General features: G+C 39.3%; 1 protein-coding gene across 5 annotated transcripts in view; it reads right to left on the bottom strand.

Annotated features, from left to right (window-relative positions):
- Positions 1–19,975, bottom strand: part of UBAP1 (ubiquitin associated protein 1) — a 70,091-nt gene extending 50,116 nt beyond the window's left edge. Inside the window, exons 1-3 of one of the 5 annotated variants that reach the window (XM_061425971.1) lie at positions 19,751–19,975; positions 19,378–19,461; positions 17,962–18,006 (exon numbers count right to left, since the gene is read on the bottom strand). In XM_061425971.1, the coding sequence (XP_061281955.1) occupies positions 17,962–18,006; positions 19,378–19,414 (82 nt within the window). In that variant the 5' untranslated portion in view covers positions 19,415–19,461; positions 19,751–19,975. Of the gene's footprint in view, positions 1–11,204; positions 12,122–17,961; positions 18,007–19,377; positions 19,462–19,750 lie in introns of those variants that run through there. The other 4 variants (XM_061425973.1, XM_061425968.1, XM_061425969.1 and 1 more) reach the window with 4 other exon arrangements.
- Positions 19,976–21,145: the final 1,170 nt, after the last annotated feature.

Here is a 21,145-nt window from a genome sequence, read left to right as displayed (position 1 = left end):
AGTCAGCTCTTCGTATCAGGTGGCCAAAGTATTGGAGTTTCAGCTTCAACATCAGTCCTTCCAGGACTGATATTCAGGACTGATTTCCTTTGGTATTGACGGGTTGGATCTCCTTGCAGTCCAAGGGACTCTCAAGAGTCTTCTCCAACACCACAGTTCAAAAGCATCGATATTCTGGCACTCAGCTTTCCTTATAGTTCAATTCCCATATCCATACATGACTACTGGAAAAACCACAGCCTTGACTAGACGGACCTTTGTTGCCAAAGTAATATATCTGCTTTTTAATATGCTGTCTAGATTGGTCATAGCTTTTCTTCCAAGGAACAAGCGTCTTTTAATTTCATGGCTGCAATCACCATCTGCGGTGATTTTGGAGCCCAAGAAAATAAAGTCAGCTACTGTTTCCACTATCTCTCCATCTATTTGCCATGGAGAGATGTAACCGGGTGCAAAGATCTTAGTTTTCTGAATGTTGAGCTTTAAGCCATCTTTTTCACTGTCCTCTTTCACTTTCACCAAGAGGCTCTTTAGTTCTTCTTCACTTTCTGCCTTAAGGGCGGTGTCATATCTGAGGTTATTGATATTTCTCCAGGCAATCTTGATTCCAGCTTGTGCTTCATCCAGCCTGGCACTTCACATGATGTACTCTGCATATAAGTTAAATAAGCAGGGTGATAATATACAGGCCTTGACGTACTCCTTCCCTGATTTGGAACCAGTCTATTATTTCATGTTCAGTTCTAACTTGACCTGCATACAGATTTCTCAGGAAGCAGGTAAGGTGGTCTGGTATTCCCATCTGTTCAAGAATTTTGTACAGTTTGTTGTGATCTACACAGTCAAAGGCTTTGGCATAATCAATAAAGCAGAAGTAGATGTTTTTCTGGAACACTCTGACTTTTTCGATGATCCAACAGATGTTGGCAATTTGATCTGCCTTTTCTAATCCAGCTTGAACATCTGGAAGTTACAGTTCACATACTGTTGAAGCCTAGCTTGGAGAATTTTGAGCATTATTTTGTTGGTGTGTGATGTGAGTGCAACTGGGCAGTAGTTTGAACATTCTTTGGCATTGCCCTTCTTTGGGACTGGAATGAAAACTGACCTTTTCCAGGCCTGTGGCCACTGCTGAGTTTTCCAGATTTGCTGGCATATTGAGTGTAGCACTTTCACAGCACTGTCTTTTAGATTTGAAATAACTCAACTGGAATTCCATCGCCTCCTCTAGCTTTGTTCATAGTGATGCTTCCTAAAGCCCATTTGACTTCGCATTCCAGGAGGTCTGGCTCTAGGTGAGTGATCACACCATCGTGGTTATCTAGGTCATGCAGATCTTTTTTGTATAATTCTTCTGTGTATTCTTGCCACCTCTTGTTAATATCTTCTGCTCCTGTTAGGTCCACACTGTGTCTGTCCTTTACTGAGCCCATCTTTGCATGAAATGTTCCCTTGGTATCTCTAATTTTCTTGAAGAGATCTCTAGTCTTTCCCATTCTATTGTTTCCCTCTATTTCTTTGCATTGATCACTGAGGAAGGCTTTCTTATCTCTCCTTGCTATTCTTTGGAACTCTGCATTCAAATGGGTATATCTTTCCTTTTCTCCTTTGCCTTTAGCTTCTCTTCTTTTCTCAGCTATTTGTAAGGCCTCCTAAGACAACCATGTACAAGAGCACTCTAAGTTATGAAATACTGTGGAATATATCTGACCAAAAAAATGCGTAAAACCCGAACACTGAAAACTATAAAGCACTGCTGAGAGAAACTTAAGAAGACCATCTCAGTCTGTTCAAGTTACTGTAACAAAATACTTTAGACTGGGTGGCTTATAAAAACAGGAATGTATTTTTCACAGTTCTCAAACCTTTGGAAGTTCAAGATTTAGGCAAAAGCAGATTCAGTGTCTGGTTACAAACTGCTTCCTGATTCATTGATAGCTGTTTTTTTGCTATAACCTCACATGGCCATGCAAGCGGTTAAGGGAACTCTTTTTGAGGGTTCCTCCTCAAGACCTAATTATCTTTCAAAAACTCAATCTCCAAATATCACCACATTGAGGATTAGGTTTCAACATACAAATATTGGCATACACAAATTTTCAATCTATAGTAAAGACCTAAATAAATGGAGAGACAGATATACCATGTTCACAGGTTCTAACTCAGTATTTTTAGGGCACTGACTCTCTCCAAATTGATCTGTAGATTCAATATAATGGCAAACAAAACACTAACATGTTTTTTGTAGATAGTCTAACAGGCTAATTCTAAAATTCACAGAAAAATGTGAAAGGCCTAAACAGCCAAAACAACACTGGGAAACTTCCTGATTTCAGAATTATACAGCTACAGTTATCAAGACAGTGTGATGGCATACAGACAGATAAGTAGATCAAAAGAACAGAACAGAATCCAAAATCAGATCCTCATACACACAGACAAAATATTTTTAAGGTGCAAGAGCAATTCAATAGAGAAAGGGTAATCTTTTCAACAAAAGGTGCTGGAACAGATATATATCTATACTGTAAAAAAAAAAAAAAAAAAAAACACCTTCCATTCATACCTCACACCACATATAAAAAAATTAACTAAAAATGGATCACAGACTTTGTAAAATCTAAAACCATACAAAGTCTAGAGGAGAACATACAAAATCTTTCCAACCTGTGATTAGGTACACCTGGTAACATCTTGGATATAACACCACAGCACAAATTGTAAATGAAAAAATACACCATTAAAATTGAAAACTTCTCAAAAGACACTGCTAGGAGAATAACTCTCAAATGCATGAAATATAATCTTAAATGTTTATCAGCACAGAAAACTCAGCAGTGGCCACAGGACTGGAAAAGGTCAGTTTTCATTCCAATCCCAAAGAAAGGCAATGCCAAAGTATGCTCAAACTACCGCACAATTGCACTCATCTCACACGCTAGTAAAGTAATGCTCAAAATTCTCCAAGCCAGGCTTCAGCAATATGTGAACCATGAATTTTCGGATATTCAAGCTGGTTTTAGAAAAGACAGAGGAACCAGAGATCAAATTGCCAACATCTGCTGGATCATGGAAAAAGCGAGAGAGTTCCAGAAAAACATCTATTTCTGCTTTATTGACTATGCCAAAGCCTTTGACTGTGTGGATCACGATAAACTGGAAAATTCTGAAAGAGATGGGAATACTAGACCACCTGACCTGCCTCTTGAGACTTGTATGCATGTCAGGAAGCAACAGTTAGAACTGGACATGGAACAACAGACTGGTTCCAAATAGGAAAAGGAATACGTCAAAGCTGTATATTGTCACCCTGCTTATTGAACTTATATGCAGAGTACATTATGAGAAACGCTGGGCTGGAAGAAGCACAAGCTGGAATCAAGATTGCCGGGAGAAATATCAATAACCTCAGATATGCATATGATACCACCCTTATGGCAGAAGTGAAGAAGAACTAAAGAGCCTCTTGATGAAAGTGAAAGAGGAGAGTGCAAAAGTTGGCTTAAAGCTCAATATTCAGAAAACGAAGATCATGGTATCCAGTCCTGTCACTTCATGGCAAATAGATGGAGAAACAGTGGAAACAGTGGCTGACTTTATTTTGGGGGGCTCCAAAATCACTGCAGATGGTTACTGCAGCCATGAAATTAAAAGACACTTGCTCCTTGGAAGGAAAGTTATGACCAACCTAGACAGCATATTAAAAAGCAGAGACATTACTTTGCCAACAAAGGTCCATCTTGTCAAGGCTATGGTTTTTCCAGTGGTCATGTATGGATGTGAGAGTTGGGCATCCAAAGAAAGCTGAGTGCTGAAGAATTGATGCTTTTGAACTGTGTTGTTGGAGAAGACTCTTGAGAGTCACTTGGACTGCTAGGAGATCCAACCAGTCCATCCTAAAGGAGATCAGTCCCGAGTGTTCATTGGAAGGACTGATGTTGATGGTGAAACTCCAATACTTTGGCCACCTGATGCAAAGACCTGACTCATTTGAGAAGACCCTGATGCTGGGAAAGATTGAGGGCAGGAGAAGGGGACGACAGAGGATGAGATGGTAGGACGGCATCATGGCATCACCAACTCAATGGACATGAGTTTGGGTAAACTCCAGGGGTTGGTGATGGACAGGGAGGCCTGGCGTGCTGCAGTCCATGGGGTCGCAGAGTCGAACACGACTGAGCGACTGAACTGAAGCACAGAAAACGAAGACTGACAACAGAATACACAGTGACTTTTAAAAAGGTAAGTTTTTTAGTAAAAAGATTAGGGTTCAAATTCCAGCTCTGCTACTTACTATCTACGTATCCCTTGAATAATTTAACATCTGTGAGCTTCAGGTAATCAACCTGTAAAATGGGGATAGTAATACCAACAACTTCATTGGTAACTGTAAAGATTAAAGAAGATAATGCATATAAAGTACTTAGAACAATCTTAATCCATGTTACGTTTTTAATACATGTTAGCTAAACAAATATCTTTAACAGTGGATATTTCCATTAGTGGAATTTTTCACATTTATACTTTTTCTTTTTACACATCTCTGTATACTAAGTTTTCAAAGTAACTAGTTCATATTCCAAACAGTATGATTTTTAAATCCCTCAAATGAGTACAAACTAAAACAAATAAACCTAACAGTACATCAAGTTAGAAAAGTGACAACAAAACAAAAAATAATTTCATGTGACTGTGTGTGTGTGTTAGTCACTCAGTAGTGCCTGACTCTTCGTGGCCCCACGGACTGTGGCCCATCAGGCTCCATTGTCCATGAAAATCTCCAGGCAAGAGTACTGCAGTGGGTTGCCATTCCCTTCTCCAGGGGATCTTCCTGACCCAGGGATTGAATCTGGGTCTCCCACACTGCAGGTGGATTCTTTACTGTCTGAGCCACCTTTAGAACTCAGGACTCTAACTGTGCATATTAGCAAAACATGTAGTAAGAACTTAAAGAACTGCAAAGATTTTAGGCCTTACTTTTTCTTATTAGCAGTAAAATCAGCATTGCTACTTTAAAGCTATTTGTATATGTGCAATACAGCATATAAGTAATTATATTTATTTTAAGGGACCAAGATTTTTCAGGTAAGAGGGAAAAAAAGATAGGTAAAACATTAAAGAAATACAAACTATTAAAACTAAAAAAATCAATACAAACATATAATTTTTGTATAAGGACAGTACCAATGAGTATCTCTAGTACCCAAATTTTGAGCTCTCAAACTCATTTCTGCACTTCATTCTTTTTTCCTCCAGTTTTACTCAGATATAATTGACATTGCTATTATTCAGTCACCCAGTCGTGCCCGATTCTTTAAGACCCCATGGACTACAGCATTGGTCAGGCCAACCTGTGCTTCACCATTTCCTTAAGTTTGACCAAGTTCATGTCCATTGCACTGGTGATGCCATCCAGCCATCTCATCCTCTGATTCCGTCTTCTCCTGCCCTCAATCTTTATCACGGACTGTTCCAAAGAGTCAGCTATTTGCATCGGATGACCAAAATACTGGAGCTTCAGCATCAGTCCTTCCAACAAGTATTCACGGTTGATCTCCCATGAGACTGACTGGTTTGATCTCCGTGCCATCCAAGGGACTCTAAGGAGTCTTCTCCAGCACCACAGTTCCAAAGGCGTCAATTCTTCGGCACTCCACCTTCTTTACGGTCCAGCTCTCACAACCATACATGACCAGTGAGAAGACCACACCCTTGACTATACCGACCTTTGTCGTCAAGAGTAGTGTCTCTGCTTGTCAACATGTTGTCTAGGCTTGTCATAGCTTTCCGGTCAAGAAGCAAACGTCTGCTGATTTCATGGCTGCAGTCACCATCCACAGTGATTTTAGAGCCCAAGAAGAGGAAATCTGTCACTACTTCTACCTTTCCCCCCCTCTATTTGCCATGAAATAATGGGGCTGGATGCCATGATCTTAGTTTTTTAATTACTCAGTTGACATACAGCACTGTATAAGTTTAAAGTATACAGCATAATGATTTGACTTACATGTATCATGAACTGATTATCACAAGTTTAGTGAACATCCATCATCTCATATAAATACAAATTAAAGAAACAGAAAAAATTCGTGTGTGTACATGATGAGAACCCAGGATTTACTTTCTAAACAACTTTCATATATAACATAGAGCAGTGTTCATTACATTATAGTGTACATTACATCCTACTACTTGTTTATGACTGGAAGGTTGTACCTTCTGACTGCCTTCATTCAATTCCCACCCCCCCCCATTTCTGTAGTCACAAATCTAATCTCTTTTTTATGAGTCTGTTTGTTTTTGAAGTATATTTGACCTACAACACTATGTTAGTTCCTGTTACACACACAGTGATTGGTATTTCCATACATTTCAAAATGATCACTATGATAAATCTAGCTATATGTCATGTCACTATACTGCTACCGACTATGTACCCCACACCGTACCTTTCATCCTCATAACTCATTTACAACCACCATCTATTTGTTCTCTGTATCTATAGTTTCTGTTTTGTTATGTTTGATCATTCGTTCTGTGTTTTAGATTTCAGATAAGTGAAACCATAGATTATTTGTCATTGTCTGATTTATTTCACCCAGCATAATATCCTCTAGGTTCATCCATGTTGTTACAAATGGCAAGGTTTCACTCTTTTTTATGACTGAGTAGTATTTCATTTTGGAGAAGGCAATGGCAACCCACTCCAGTACTCTTGCCTGGAAAATCCCAGGGACAGAGGAGCCTGGTAGGCTGCCGTCTATGGAGTTGCTAAGAGTCGGACATGACTGAGCGACTTCGCTTTCACTATTCACTTCATGCACTGGAGAAGGAAATGGCAACCCACTCCAGTGTTCTTGCCTGGAGAATCCCAGGGACGGGGAGCCTGGTGGGCTGCCGTCTATGGGGTCGCACAGAGTCGGACACGACTGAAGCGACTTAGCAGCAGCAGCAGTATTTCATTTTATATACATATTTATATGTATACATGTATGCTACATACCATTCATCTGTTGATGGACACCTGGGTTACTTCCATATCTCAGCTATTGTAAATAATGCAGCAATTAACACAGGGATGCATGTATCTTTTCTAATTACTGTTTTTGCTTTCTTTGGATAAATATTCAGGACTGGAATTGCTGAATCATATGGTAGTTCAACCAGTCCATTCTAAAGGAGATCAGTCCTGGGTGTTCTTTGGAAGGACTGATGTTGAAGCTGAAACTCCAATACTTTGGCCACCTCATGCAAAGAGTTGACTCACTGGAAAAGACTCTGATGCTGGGAGGGATTGGGGGCAGGAGGAGAAGGGGACGACAGAGGATGAGATGGCTGGATGGCATCAACTACTCGATGGATGTGAGTCTGAGTGAACTCCGGGAGTTTGTGATGGACAGGGAGGCCTGGCGTTCTGCGATTCATGGGGTCGCGAACAGTCGGACACGACTGAGTGACTGAACTGATGGTAGTTCAATTTTTAATTCTGGGGGGAATCTCTACACTGTTTTCCATAGTGGCTGCAACAATTTATATTCCTACCAACAGTGCATGAGGGCTCCCTTTTCTCCACATCCTCGCCAACACTTGTTATTTGTTGACTTTTTGATAATTGCCATTCTGAGAGGTGTGAGGTAATATTTCACTGTGATTTTGATTTGCATTTCCCTGATGATTAGTAATGTCGAGCATCTTTTCATGTGCCTGATGGCCATCTGTATGTCTACACTAAGAAATGGTTGCTTTCAAATATGGATAAAGAATTTATAAGATAAACCTGGGACATCTGTTGTACATGAAAATAAGAAAACTTCCAAAGATGTACAGGTTGTATCAAAAGGCTACCAAATTTTTAAAAACTTGCACATCAAAAATAATGACTATAATTGGTTTAAACACACATTATAAAGCCACAAGTCTATGATGATATTCAAAGATCCATAGAAAACCATCAGAAAGAAAAACAAACCACAAATAACCTACTACTATTAAGATGACTATTATACCAACTTTGAAATTGGTAATTAAAAGAAAAGAATTAAGCATTCCTCATTCCTTTCCAGTAGGAACTACACTTCAGGATAACCCTGATTATGAGGGAAAGCTCTTCTTTAGAAGAATGGCACCTCATAAACATAAATGTGAAAAAAACAGCGTGATGATACAAGTTCATAACTTCTAATTATATAATTGATTCAAGTAAGTATCATCACTGGATGTTAAATTATTAGGTAAAGATTAACAGGGAGCTTTATAATAGGATGGGGCTGACACCATCTGAACATAACTAGAATCACAAAAAGTGGGACAACCATTCATTATGTACCTCCTGATGGGATGTAAAAAGAAGGACACAGCACCACTTCTATGATGGCTGCTACCACCAAACAACAGAAACATGAATTAAATCAAGCTTCGAACCCTTTCTTTACAAGAATTAGAGGAGCAAGCAAAAAAGACAACACAAGAACACACAGACAAATCCTAAATTTGGAATACCTTCAGGACAAATAGCCTGGTTTCTCCAATGAAAAGGTGATAATTACCATATCACAGAAGAGACTTAACAGACCTGAAAACCAAATAAGTGATAAGTATGGACCTGACCTGTGAATGGAACAAACTATCTGTAAAGTGACACTTCTAAGACAATAAGAGAAATTTTCATATAAGATGGTTATTGCATTATATTAAGGAATTACTAATAATTATTAGATAATAGCATGATAATTATATTTTTTAAAGAAAGTTAACTGTTTTATCAGTTAGAAACACATAATAATGTATTTATAGGAAAGTTTGAGATTTGCTTTAAAATATTTCAGGGACTTCCCAATCCCCAAAAAAGGGAGGAGAAAAGACTTGAAAAAGATTAGTCAAATGTTGATCTTTGTGCAAGCTGGGCATTGGGCACATGGGAGTTCATTACACTTTCTCCTTACTCTCTGATACACTTTAAAATTCCCATAATACTGAAAAAATAAAAAGGAAGCCTAAGATATTTTTAAAGTGGTTTTATTGGACCTAGGACTGAACAAACCATTTTGTACAATAAAGAATTTGGTTAGCCTTTGTCTCTGGTTCTGGGAAGTGAAAGTGAAAGTCGCTCAGTAGTGTCCAACTCTCGACGACCCCATGGACTATACAGTCTATGGAATTCTCCAGGCCAGAACACTGGAGTGGGTAGCCTTTCCCTTCTCTAGGGGATCCTCCCAATCCAGGGATCGAACCCAGGTCTCCAGCATTGCAGGCAGATTCTTTACCAGCTGAACCACAAGGGAAGCCCCTGGTTCTTGGAGGTATCCTCTAAATCCTTGGAATTTCCCAAGTGATACAAAAATCTTTGTTTTTCTTGGTGGGCCCCAGACCATACTTGATAGTTTATGCTAACAAGATGACTTAAGGGACAGAAGATGACCATACCAGAAAGACAAATCATGTGATTAGAAGGGAAAGATTTTTTTTTTTTTTTTAGAAGGGAAAGATTTTAAGCCATGTAATATGTTCAACCTTGAGGGAGGGGAAGAGGAGGGCTGGAGATCAAATTCAACCTTGTGGCCAATGAATCATGCCTATGTAATAAGTCAATAAAATGAAATCTGGACACGAACTCTGCTGAGCTTCCTGGTTAACAATATTCTGTGGATCTGGTGACATGATGATGTGTCAGGAGGGTGACACATCGTGATTCCACCAGGAGAGTATTTGCATGTTTCTGACCTTCCCAGGTTTCACCCTATGGCATCTTCTGACTAGTTCTGATTTGTATACTTTTTGCTGTAACAAATCTGTAATCATAAATATAGCACTCTTCTGAGTTCTGTAAGGCACTGTAGCACATTATCTAACCTGAGGGCTGTGTGGGAACCTCTAAATTTGGAGCAAGTTGTTTCAAGATGTTCTGGGAACCCTTGAGCTTGTGGCTGGTATCTGTCTTCTGAATAACTATGCCTTTAACTTGTGTGCATGTGTGCACGCATGAGTGCTTAGTCCCTCAGTCATGTCCGACTCTGCAACCCTCTGGACTGTAGCCTGCCAAGCTCCTCTGTCCATGGAATTTTTTAGGCAAGAATACTAGAGCAGGTTGCCATTACCTCCACCAAGGGATCTTCCCAACCCAGGGATCAAACCCACATCTCCTGCATTGGCAGGTGGATTCTTTACCACTGTGCAACCAGGGAAGCCCATTAACCTAATTCTAGGTAGTGTCAGAACTGCACTGTGAACTCATAAAAGACATTTAGGGGACAAGTGAGGAAATGTGAGTAAGTACTGATATAATATGATAATATGAAATTATTGTTGGGAGTTCCCTGGGGGTCCAGTGGTTGGGACTCAGCACTTTCACTGCCATGGCCCAGGTTCAATCCCTGGTCAGGGAACTAAGATCCCACAAGCTGTGTGGCGTGGCCAAAGGAAAAAAAACAGAAACATTGTTTACCATAGATGGTTGGGCATGGTTAACAGTAGTGTATTTATGAAGAAAAATGTCCTCATTTTTTTTTTAAAGTTATATAATATTCTAGTGTAAAATGACTATAATTTAACTTTAAAATATTTCTGAAAATAAATCACACGGCAAAAATGTTGTTAAATCTTGTTAAAAGGATACCCACAAGAAATTGTACACAATTAACTAAAACGAGTCAAAAGAGCACAGTAAGAAAACACAGGAATATGCAAATAGAATTCTAAAGTGAAGAGGTATGTTATCTGGCTTTCATTTTTCCCCTCTAATGGAAAAACTAGCTATATAATTACTTTTGTGTGTGTGTGTGTTAGTCAGTCATGTCTGACTTTGCAACCTCATGGACTGTAGCCTGCCAGACTCCTCTGTTCTTGGGATTCTCCAGGCAAAAACTGGAGTGGGGAATCATTTCCTTCTCCAGGGAATCTTCCCGACCCTTTGTTCCCCCCTTAAAGCTGGTTCCCAATCAACTTCTGTTGATTTAAAAAAATATCCCTGCATGGTCACAAGAAAAGGCAATTAATTTCTCAGACTTATATGTCTCATTCATTCAACATCTGTTTAAGGTGTACCTACTATTACTGCCAGATACTTCTCTAAGTACTTTGCCCACAAAGGTTCATACAGTCAAAGCTATGGTTCTTCCAGTAGTCATATACAGACGTGAGAGGTGGAACAACTGATGCTGAAGCTGAAGCTCCAATACTTGGCCACCTGATACAAAGAGCCGACTCACTGGAAAAGTCCCTGATGCTGGGAAAGATTGAGGGCAGGAGAAGAGGATGCCAGAGGATGAGATGGCTGGATGGCATCACCGATGCAATGGACATGAACTTGGTCAAACTTAAGGAAATGGTGAAGGACAGGGAGGCCTGTTGTGCTGCAGTCCATGAGGTCACAAAGAGTCAGATATGACTTAGTGACTGAACACACACACAAACACACACACACTTCTCTAAGTGGCAGCTATAACAGGACAGAACACCTCACTGAAATTAATTCTAATGGGGGACGTTCTCTGGTGGTCCAGGTTGGGAACCGCCTGCCAATGCAGGGGACGCGGATTCAATCCCTGGTCTGGGAAAATTCCACATGCCATGAGGCAACTAAGCCCATGTGCCACAACTACTGAAGCCCGTGCTCTACAACAGAAGTCACTGCAACAAAAAGCCCTCGCACCACAATTAAGGAGCAGCCCCCACTAGCCACAACCAGAGAAAAGTCCACACACAACAACAAAGACCCAGCACAGCCAAAAATTAAACAAATAGATAGACTATTAAAAGAAAAATGCAAAAAGACAATGGCACACCACTCCAGTACTGTTGCCTGGAAAATCCCATAGATGGAGGAGCCTGGTAGGCTGCAGTCCATGGGGTCGCTAAGAGTCTGACACAACTGAGCAACTTCACTTTCACTTTCCACTTTCATGCATTGGAGAAGGGAATGGCAACTCACTCCGGTGTTCTTGCCTGGAGAGTCCCAGGGACGGAGAAGCCTGGTGGGCTGCCATCTATGGGATCACACAGAGTCGGACACGACTGAAGCAACTTAGCAGCAACAAACATAAAAGAATAAATAAAACTTACTGAGAATCGCTGGATAAAATGTAGTACATTACCTTTAGAAAATAAGGATACTAGCTGACAGTGAAAAGGTATTATGCTTGTAATGAAGCACCTTTAGAAAATAAGGATACTAGCTGACAGTGAAAAGGTATTATGCTTGTAATGAAGCACACGACTGAAGCAACTTAGCAGCAACAAACATAAAAGAATAAATAAAACTTACTGAGAATCGCTGGATAAAATGTAGTACATTACCTTTAGAAAATAAGGATACTAGCTGACAGTGAAAAGGTATTATGCTTGTAATGAAGCACATGTAATGAAGCACACTTTACGTAATTTTCAAAACTGTATGTTGAAGTCTTACTTAGTTTTGAAAATACCATCACATACATCATCTTATCCAAACCTTACATTCTGTGAGATATAAGTAAGTATTCCTATTCTTGTTTCACAAACTAAAAAGTTCAAGTCTGAAAGAGATGATTAGTTTTTAAAAAGGAAACCTGAACTACAACTTTAGACCTTTAAACTCACTCTATAGTTCTGATCATTGCAATATAATCTCTCCAGGCAAAAGACACTAATTAAAAAGCTTATAATAAATTAAATTTTTTTAAAAAATCTCATAAAAAGTCCCAAATCAACCTCACATTATAGTAAATTCAAAAGTTTACTACTGAAAGTATGATCCTTGGGCCACAACATAACCTGAGAATTTCTTTAAAAATGTACAATCATAAACCTACCCAGAATCAGAATCTACATTTTACCACAATCTCCAGATGATCTACATGAACAATAAAATTTAACAAGGATCGAGAACAGTTTAAAAGAACTTTTCACAACGATAAAAATGTTTTACATATCCACTGTCTATGTGGCTATCATATTGGACAGATCAAGAACATTTCAAACTAGAATTCTGCCTAAATATAATTTCTTACCCACTAAATAAAATAAGCCTGTTATCGTAACACGTACTCTTTCACTAGACACTGTCAGCAATACATACAGACTAAACCATTTTTTTTTAAAACATAACTCAAAATGTATAGCTTCCTAGAGACATTTGGAGTAAGACTTATGTTGTTATAGAGTAAGTCATACATTATTACTGGCTGCATTATATAATTACATTTATAAAAGACTCATTTAATAATCTTCCAATAATTTTAATATGGGCTTTCAAAGAAGAAATGTTCCATTATCTTTAAATTCTGCTTATATAAAACGCTGAGATCTCTGAATAAGCCAGGTAAGTGAAATATTATTATAAAAACTACCTACTACAAGGATGAAGTTAGATTCCCTATTAAATTATAAGAACTAGGTGGAACTTCCTGTTTTAGAAAATGGATGGGACATTTGAATGAATGAATAACAATAAACAATAAACAATTCAAGACCTTCAGTGATTTTGAAGTATTTCAGAACAAAATTTGTGGTAGGTTGGTTGGTTTCCTATTGTTATTATCACTTGGAAATAGAATAACCTTTGATGGAAGAAAATTTTTTGAGATTTCACTAGCTACCCCTAAAACCCACTCCACATGAAAGTGAAGTGAAAGTGAAAGTCACTCAGTCATGTCCCATTCTTTGCTATACAGTCCATGGAATTTTCCAGGCCAGAATATTGGAGTGTTTCAGTTCAGTTCAGTCGCTCAGTTGTGTCCGACTCTTTGCGACCCCATGAATCGCAGCACGCCAGGCTAGTCTTTCCCTTCTCCAGTGGATCTTTCCAAACCAGGAATCAAACAGGGGTCTCCTACATGGCAGGCGGATTCTTTACCAACTGAGCTATCAGGGAAGCTCTAAAATCCACTCCACATAATAATTTGTAATCTAACATTGGACTTTGAATTCCGCCCACAGAAAGGAAATCATTTATCATACATGGCGTGGAATAAGGTATAATCTACCAGAAGGAGGAAAAAAGGAAGCTACTGCCCATATCCTTCCCCAATGAACTCTAAAAGGAAATATTAACACTCACAACTACAGGAAGATATTAGGATTAGGAAGATCTCATTCTTACCAATGAAGGAAGAAATGAGAAAGAGGATATGAACTCTGCCTGGGACTAATACCATGATGAGATGTAGCACAAAAGAAGCAAAGCCAGTCTGACCTTGAGTTTCCAAAGGGTTAATAAAGGTTAATTTATTAATAAATTAATAAAGGTTATTATTTAACAAAGGTTATTAATAAATTAATAAAGGTTAGGGATAGGCCATCCAGCCTATCCCAACGAACAGTAAAAGACTGAGAATTAAAGGTAGCCAAAGATGGAATTTAGCATCAAGATCTTTAAGTTTGTTTTTCTTATCTATTTACCCATCAAACCTGAAGGTAAGTAAAAATTTTCTATTATACTTTTCTATAAACTATGAGGGACATTCTAAAGTATGGTATTTATGCAAGGACTCTCAAAAATCGAGGGAAATAGCTTTCACAAATATCAAAGGTGTACTGTATATCACTATACAGTATTTGCAGTACAATTAAAGCCTAGTGGATGTTTTATATTTCCACGTGATCTTTGCCAGGATCAGGACATCCAACTCCCTAGAAGAACAGTTCCTTCTCATGAAAAGAAAAAAAGTTTTTAAGAGGTTTAAATACACAAAAGAGAAATTCAAATCCCTCAAGATTTTAATAAAAATAACCTAACAGGTAAGAGTTTAATGTGGATAAGAGACACAGCCTAAAGAACTGGGCAGAGTTTAAAAAACAAAATAGAAAAACTATATCCTCCATCACATACGTTCTAGCCGATTTGTGATTTTCATCGTAACTTTTTTTTTGGTCGTGCTGCACGGCTTGCAGGATCTTAGTTTCCTGACAGGGACTGAATCTGAGCCCTCAGCAGTGAAAGCACAGAGTCCTAACCACTGGACCACCAGGGAATTTCCCGTCATAAATCATAACTTTAAATAGTTTCTCCAATACTAACAAGAGTTATTTCATTCTTTTAAAAGTATCTAATGAAATTTAAATACCATAAACATATGATACTAATCCCACCTCCCAAAAAAATACCCTCCACATAAACAACTTGTTAACTGTGAAAATGTACATATTTCTGTTTAACCATGTAATTACATTCCACCTAAATATATAATATTACTTGAAAATAAAGACAAAAAAACTCTTCCAAAATGTTTCCAAATCAGCCCTTTAACAATTCACAATTATTCTTGATAAAACCCAACACTAGACAGACTAGACATCAAAAAATCTTTCTGAACATATCTTAGTAGAAATCCTTCTGCTCAGAATAAGTGACTCATTATGAACTGTTCACACAAGAAAACTCTCTCACTGTCAAACCACATGGTTAACATTTAGTAAAACGTATGTGTTCACTAAGTTGCTTCAGTCGTGTCTGACTCTCTGCGACCCTACAGACTGTAGCCAGCCAGGTTCCTCTGTCCAAGGGATTCTCCAGGCAAGAATACTGGAGTGGGTTGCTATGCTCTCCTCCAGGGGATCTTCCCAAGCCAGGAACTAAACCCGACTCTCTTACATCTACTGCATCGGCAGGCAGTTCTTTACCACAAGTGCCACCTAGGAATCCCAATAAAATGTATACATCATTCACAAACCTGTTATGTTTCCCAGCTTGGGGAAATATACATAACCTGTGTGTACAATTCAGGTTGCTTTTAAAATCCTTTTAAAACCCTCTGGCCTGGGATTTCCCTTGCAGTCCAGCAGTTAGGATACAAAGCTTCCACTGGAGGGGGCATGGGTTCAATCCCTGATCAGAGAACTAATATCCTCCATGCCACACAGCCAAATAAATAAATATTTTTAAAATAAAAAATAATTAAAAAAAAAAACCCTCTGGTTCTTAAAACTCCAAATACAATACGAGCACAACTCCTGAGAAGTTGGCCTTTCTCATCAAGTAAATATTGGTATTAAATGTCAGATTAGATGCCACATGACACATAAACTTTAGTACTTATTAAAATAACATGCCTAGCAGAAGAGGACTTCCTAAATATGATACAAAAAGCATAAAAGTCTGAAAAGTTCATTCAGTTCATTAAAATCATGAACTTTTCTCATCAAAAGACTATGAAGAGATGGTAAGACAAGTTAAAAACTGGGAGAGAATATCTGCAAACCATAAATTAACAAATAATTAGTATACAAAATACATAAAGTATACAAAATACATAGTATACAAAATACAAAAATCGATCAGAAAAAAAAGAAGACTCAAAAACAGGCAGAGAACTTAACATACATATCAGAAAAATACAAATGGCTAATCAACATACAAAAAGATGCTCAACTTTAGGAAATGCTAATAAAACAAAGTAGATACCCAAATCTTCCAAACCCAAAAGATTAGAAAAAAATTTAAAAGTCTGACAATATCAAGTGCTGGGGAGGAAGTGAAGCAACCAAAACACACACTGCTGGCTCTCGACTCAGTAAACCACAAGATTCACAAATACCATAAACCAACTCAGTGAGTCAAATACTGGAAGTGTTTAGTAAGCGTTAAGCAACTGACAATGACCAATCCAAATTCTGAGAACACAAGTGGATTACTGCCAAATACAAATTTTGGCCCTTGATGAACCAGGTCTAACCTGACTCAGCAATTATAAAAACTTTTAGTCCTTTACCCAGTTTATACAGTTCATTTTGTTAAGTACAAAATATTCAGGTATTTATTTCCTCCTAGAACTGATGACATCTTAAGTGACTAAAACTGTAATGAACTATTTATCATTCCAACGCTATTTCAATGAGAACAAGTAGTTTAAAATGGCATTACTTTTAAAACTCATGCTTATAGTTTAAATTTACTTCATAGGAATTGGAGTGGCCCTGTGACCATGTTAGAGGGGCAAAATGATGTAACAGACAGAGTCAGTGAAGTTCAGTGAAGTTGCTCAGTCGTGTCCGACTCTTTGCAATCACATGAACTGTGGCCTACCAGGCTCCTCCATCCATGGAACTTTCCAGGCAAGAGTACTGGAGTGGATTGGCATTTCCTTCTCCAGGGGATCTTCCCAACCCAGGCACTGAACCCATGTCTCCCACATTGCAGGCAGACGCTTTACCATGTGAGCTAACAGGTAAGAGTAAGGGCACTGAAATTGGACTAAATGAATTTAGAGCAGTAACCTTAGTTTAAGTTACTCAACTTTTCTGATCCTCAGTTTCCTCAATACCTAAAAAGCAAGCCTATCTTTGTCTACCCAAACAAATCATAGGAATAAAAGTGAGATGATGTAAAGTGTTTAACAATGCCTAGCTCATTAATATAGACCCAGTGTTAGCACCTATCCCTCTGTAAATCTAGCTATCATCTAAAATTTTTAAAATCTGAAATGTTAACTCTCAATTCACAGGAAAATAATATTCTTACATTCAAATTATTTTCAAATACTACAAGACATCATGTGCTATGAAAAGCAACACCCTGATTACATCTTTCTCTAACTGAAAGGCTCTTTTCCTATAAGAAATTAGATTCTGGAAAAGAGGACAGATTTTCAGTTATCTTCACGACACAGAAGTAAGGATTCTCATGCTATGTGGGAAACTAAATCCAATTGATTTCAAGCTTCAATTCAAGGTTTTCTTGATTCTAAGAAGCTTATTTAATACTTAATGGTGGAGGTGGTTGTTTAGTCACTAAGCTGTGTCTGATCCTTTTGCAACCTCCTGGACTGCAGCTCTTTAGGCTCCTCTGTCCAACAGATTTCCCAGGCAAGAATACTGGAGTGGGTTGCCATTTTCTTCTCCAGGGAATCTACCCCACCCAGGGATCAAACCAGAGCCTCCTGCACTGGCAGGCAGATTCTTGACCAATGGGCCACCAGGGAAGTCCTAATACTTACAGTACTGCATGCTAACTTTTGCATTTCTTGAGAAAGGCTATCTGAAGAAAATTACCTGTAATGATGACCAGATAGTAGCTTGGTTTTGGTTTTGGTAAGTCTGTGGAAAATATGGTTATGCTTTAAACAATCTACATATGGAAAAACCTCAAAACATTCAACAATATAATTAAATAACAGGAAAAATGTATAATACTGACAACTACACTCCAGTAATGAAGATACATTTATAATGCTGAAAAAATTCAGAGAAATTTGAATTAAACTTCAGGAATCCTCATTTTAAATACCTTACCATTGTCGAGATATCAAAGAAAAGTCACACAAAGTGATATTTGCCAACCCAAGAAATGGGAACTAACAACTACTGATGAGAACTCGTCACAGACGTAATACAATCATATCAGGATACCGTCTTCTTCAGAAGAAAAAGAAAAGCTTTCAGATATACAAAAAATATGTCATGATGAAAAAAAAAGTATGTTATGATGAAATACTGAGTCAAATACTACACAATGGAAAAATTCAGGAAGTTCTTATATTTACATAATTTCCTTCCTTAGTCTTCATTTCCAAAAAAACATTTTTTCTTCCAATGAAGCTGTACAGTGATAGAGTCTCACTAGAGAAACATTAATTTTCCCATTTCCATAGTTATAATGACTTATTAATGCAACACAAAGTAGGCAGTAATAAACATTGAATAAGTCACAAATGAACAGGATGGATTAGAAACAAAACTTTAATTTATAAAAACCTACTATAAAAACACACCAAAAAAATCCTACTTTATAAAGTAGGTTAATGTAGACAAAGGAATTCTTTTAGACCTCGGACATTTTACATTCTTTGCTACAAAATAATACAGAAACTTTAACTTTCAGTTTGGGACACTTACAAGAAAGAACTGGCTATCACTAAAGACTAAGTGCCCTGTTTTTCTTATCATCAAATCTGGCAAAATTCTAAAGAGAAATATCTATCAAATCTACTCAAATTCTAAAACACTGATAATTAGAACTGAGGAAAGAAGCCCCATTAAGTGGAGTGAGAACAAAGGCTACTTAACAGATAACTACCAAATCTGTTTTTGCAACACTCCATGGAGTTTAAAAACTCTGAAAATTTTATCTCACTTTAATATAAAATGTATTTTTATGGCCAGCCACAGTTTAAACGTGTGGAGACAACACAAAGGTCAGAGATCACTATTAGAGATCAAATAAATGAACTATAACTTCATATTTCACAAGAAAGATTAGGAACTGTTTCTGAAGTCCAGGTGGACTGGACAGATAAGTCTCTACCCAAGAAACAAAAGCAGCAAGAAGACCAGGCAATGTCGAATATATCCCCAAAGATCACTCGCCCCGAGTCTGGTCTCCTCCCTTTCCCCCTAATCTCATCGCCTCAGAGAAAACTAAATCTGTATCTCAGGTCCGCAGCTCACCCTCAACTCCCCATCACTCACCTTTACTAAAACCTAGGTCCCTCGGTCTCCCCGACATCCTCTATTTCCCACAGAGCTCTCGTTCCAGACAGCTACGTACTGCGCCTATTTTCCAGCAGAACATTAGTCCCCTTAATCCGAACTCACTTATCTTTCCGCATCCCATCTGCCCTCCGCCCCTTCAATGCTGGTCCCCTCACCCCGTCCCTTCTCCCAGAATCCTTCCCAAGTCACCCATCCCTGGCTCTTGGCCTTCACACCCCCTGAGCTGCAGCTCCTTCATTCCACTCCGTCTCCAGCTTCCTCCCTGTCCCTCCCCCATCCGTCTCCCGGTACCGGCTCCCACTCCCAACTCCGCCCCTCTCCTACCTCCCCGAGCGAGAGGCCCCCTCACCTGAATGCCGCAGCCGCCGTGCCAGAAGCCGAAAGGTGCTGCCGCCGACCGGCCTCCCTGGCTCGGTCCCTGCTGAGCTCCTGACGGCCCCTAGGAAGAGCGAACACTACCACCTCCAACTCTGCCCGCCCCGGGCCAGACCGTCACCGTAGTCACCGCCAGTACCACAGCCGCCATGTTGAAGTCCCACTTCCCTCCTCCTTCCCCTCACCGCTCCTCCCTTTTGGGCGTCTGACGTCGTGGCGTCGTGCCCCACCCCTCGAGCCAATGGGAGGAGTCATGGTGACGTAGCTAATTTTCCCTAGGAGTCAACATCTGCTTGTATCTGGAGGGTTGCAATTTGAACAAGTGAACCCGACTCACTACAGGGTTGGAGGAAAGCTGCGGGGGTCACCGAGAGGGTAATGCGTAGGGGTTGGAAGAGCCTCCCAGGAGGAAGCCCGCGATCCCTGAATCTCAAAGAGAAGCACAAAGGCTTTCCAAGGGGACCAACTTAGATCAGAATGTCTGGCTTCAGATCCTGAGTCATGGACTTGGTACAAAGTCCTACCCTTTCTGGGCCTCACTTTCCCAATTTATAAATTGTAAGGGATCAGGATCCTATAAGGCCTTTTCAGAACAGACCTCTACCCATGTCCTCCTCCTGCCTTTTGTCTGTAGAAAAATTTAGTCAAGGAATAAATTTAATCAGACAAGTGGAAAAAATACAGAAGGAAGGGAAAACAGTTAAGCATTACAAACTAATACTTTAGCCATTAAACGAAGTTGAGGACCTTTAGTTCTTCCTCAAGGACTATAGAAAATATTCTGAGCTGTCATTTAAGCTGTCTTGCAGATACTGAAGCCCCTACCCCCGCCCCTCACCCCACACCACCACCACCACCGAGTGGAAGAAGTTAATTATAGGCAAGCGAGAAGGAAATGGCAACCCACTCCAATATTCTTGCCTGGAGAATCCCATGGATAGAGGAGCCTGGCAGGCCATGGTCCATGGGGTCTCAGAGAGTCAGACACAACTGAAGCGTCTAAGCACACAGACAAGCTCATAGACCCCAAACAAGTTGGAACCAAAAGGTTTTGATTACCTCACCACCATCCAATCATAAGAATGCCCACAAACTGACCACGCCCCACTTCTTAGAAGGCAATAAAACTCCTTACTACCCCCACCAGGGTGGGACACATAATCTTGAGGACATAAGCCCACTGTGCCCCTTTTGCCTGACAAAACAATAAAGCTGTTATTTTCTACTTCACCCAGAACTCTGTCTCCCTGTTTCTGTTAGGCACTAGTGATCAGAGGCCAAATTTCAGCAACAAAATGAATGGGTTGAAAGGTGACCTCTAATAAATCTCCCCCCAATTCTGACATTCAGTGGGTTTAAACCAGGTAAT

The sequence above is a fragment of the Bos javanicus genome, chromosome 8 (assembly GCF_032452875.1).
Source record: "Bos javanicus breed banteng chromosome 8, ARS-OSU_banteng_1.0, whole genome shotgun sequence".
Lineage (NCBI taxonomy): Eukaryota > Metazoa > Chordata > Mammalia > Artiodactyla > Bovidae > Bos > Bos javanicus.
Note: the sequence above shows the minus strand (reverse complement) of the source record. Positions and strands in the feature narration are given on the sequence as shown.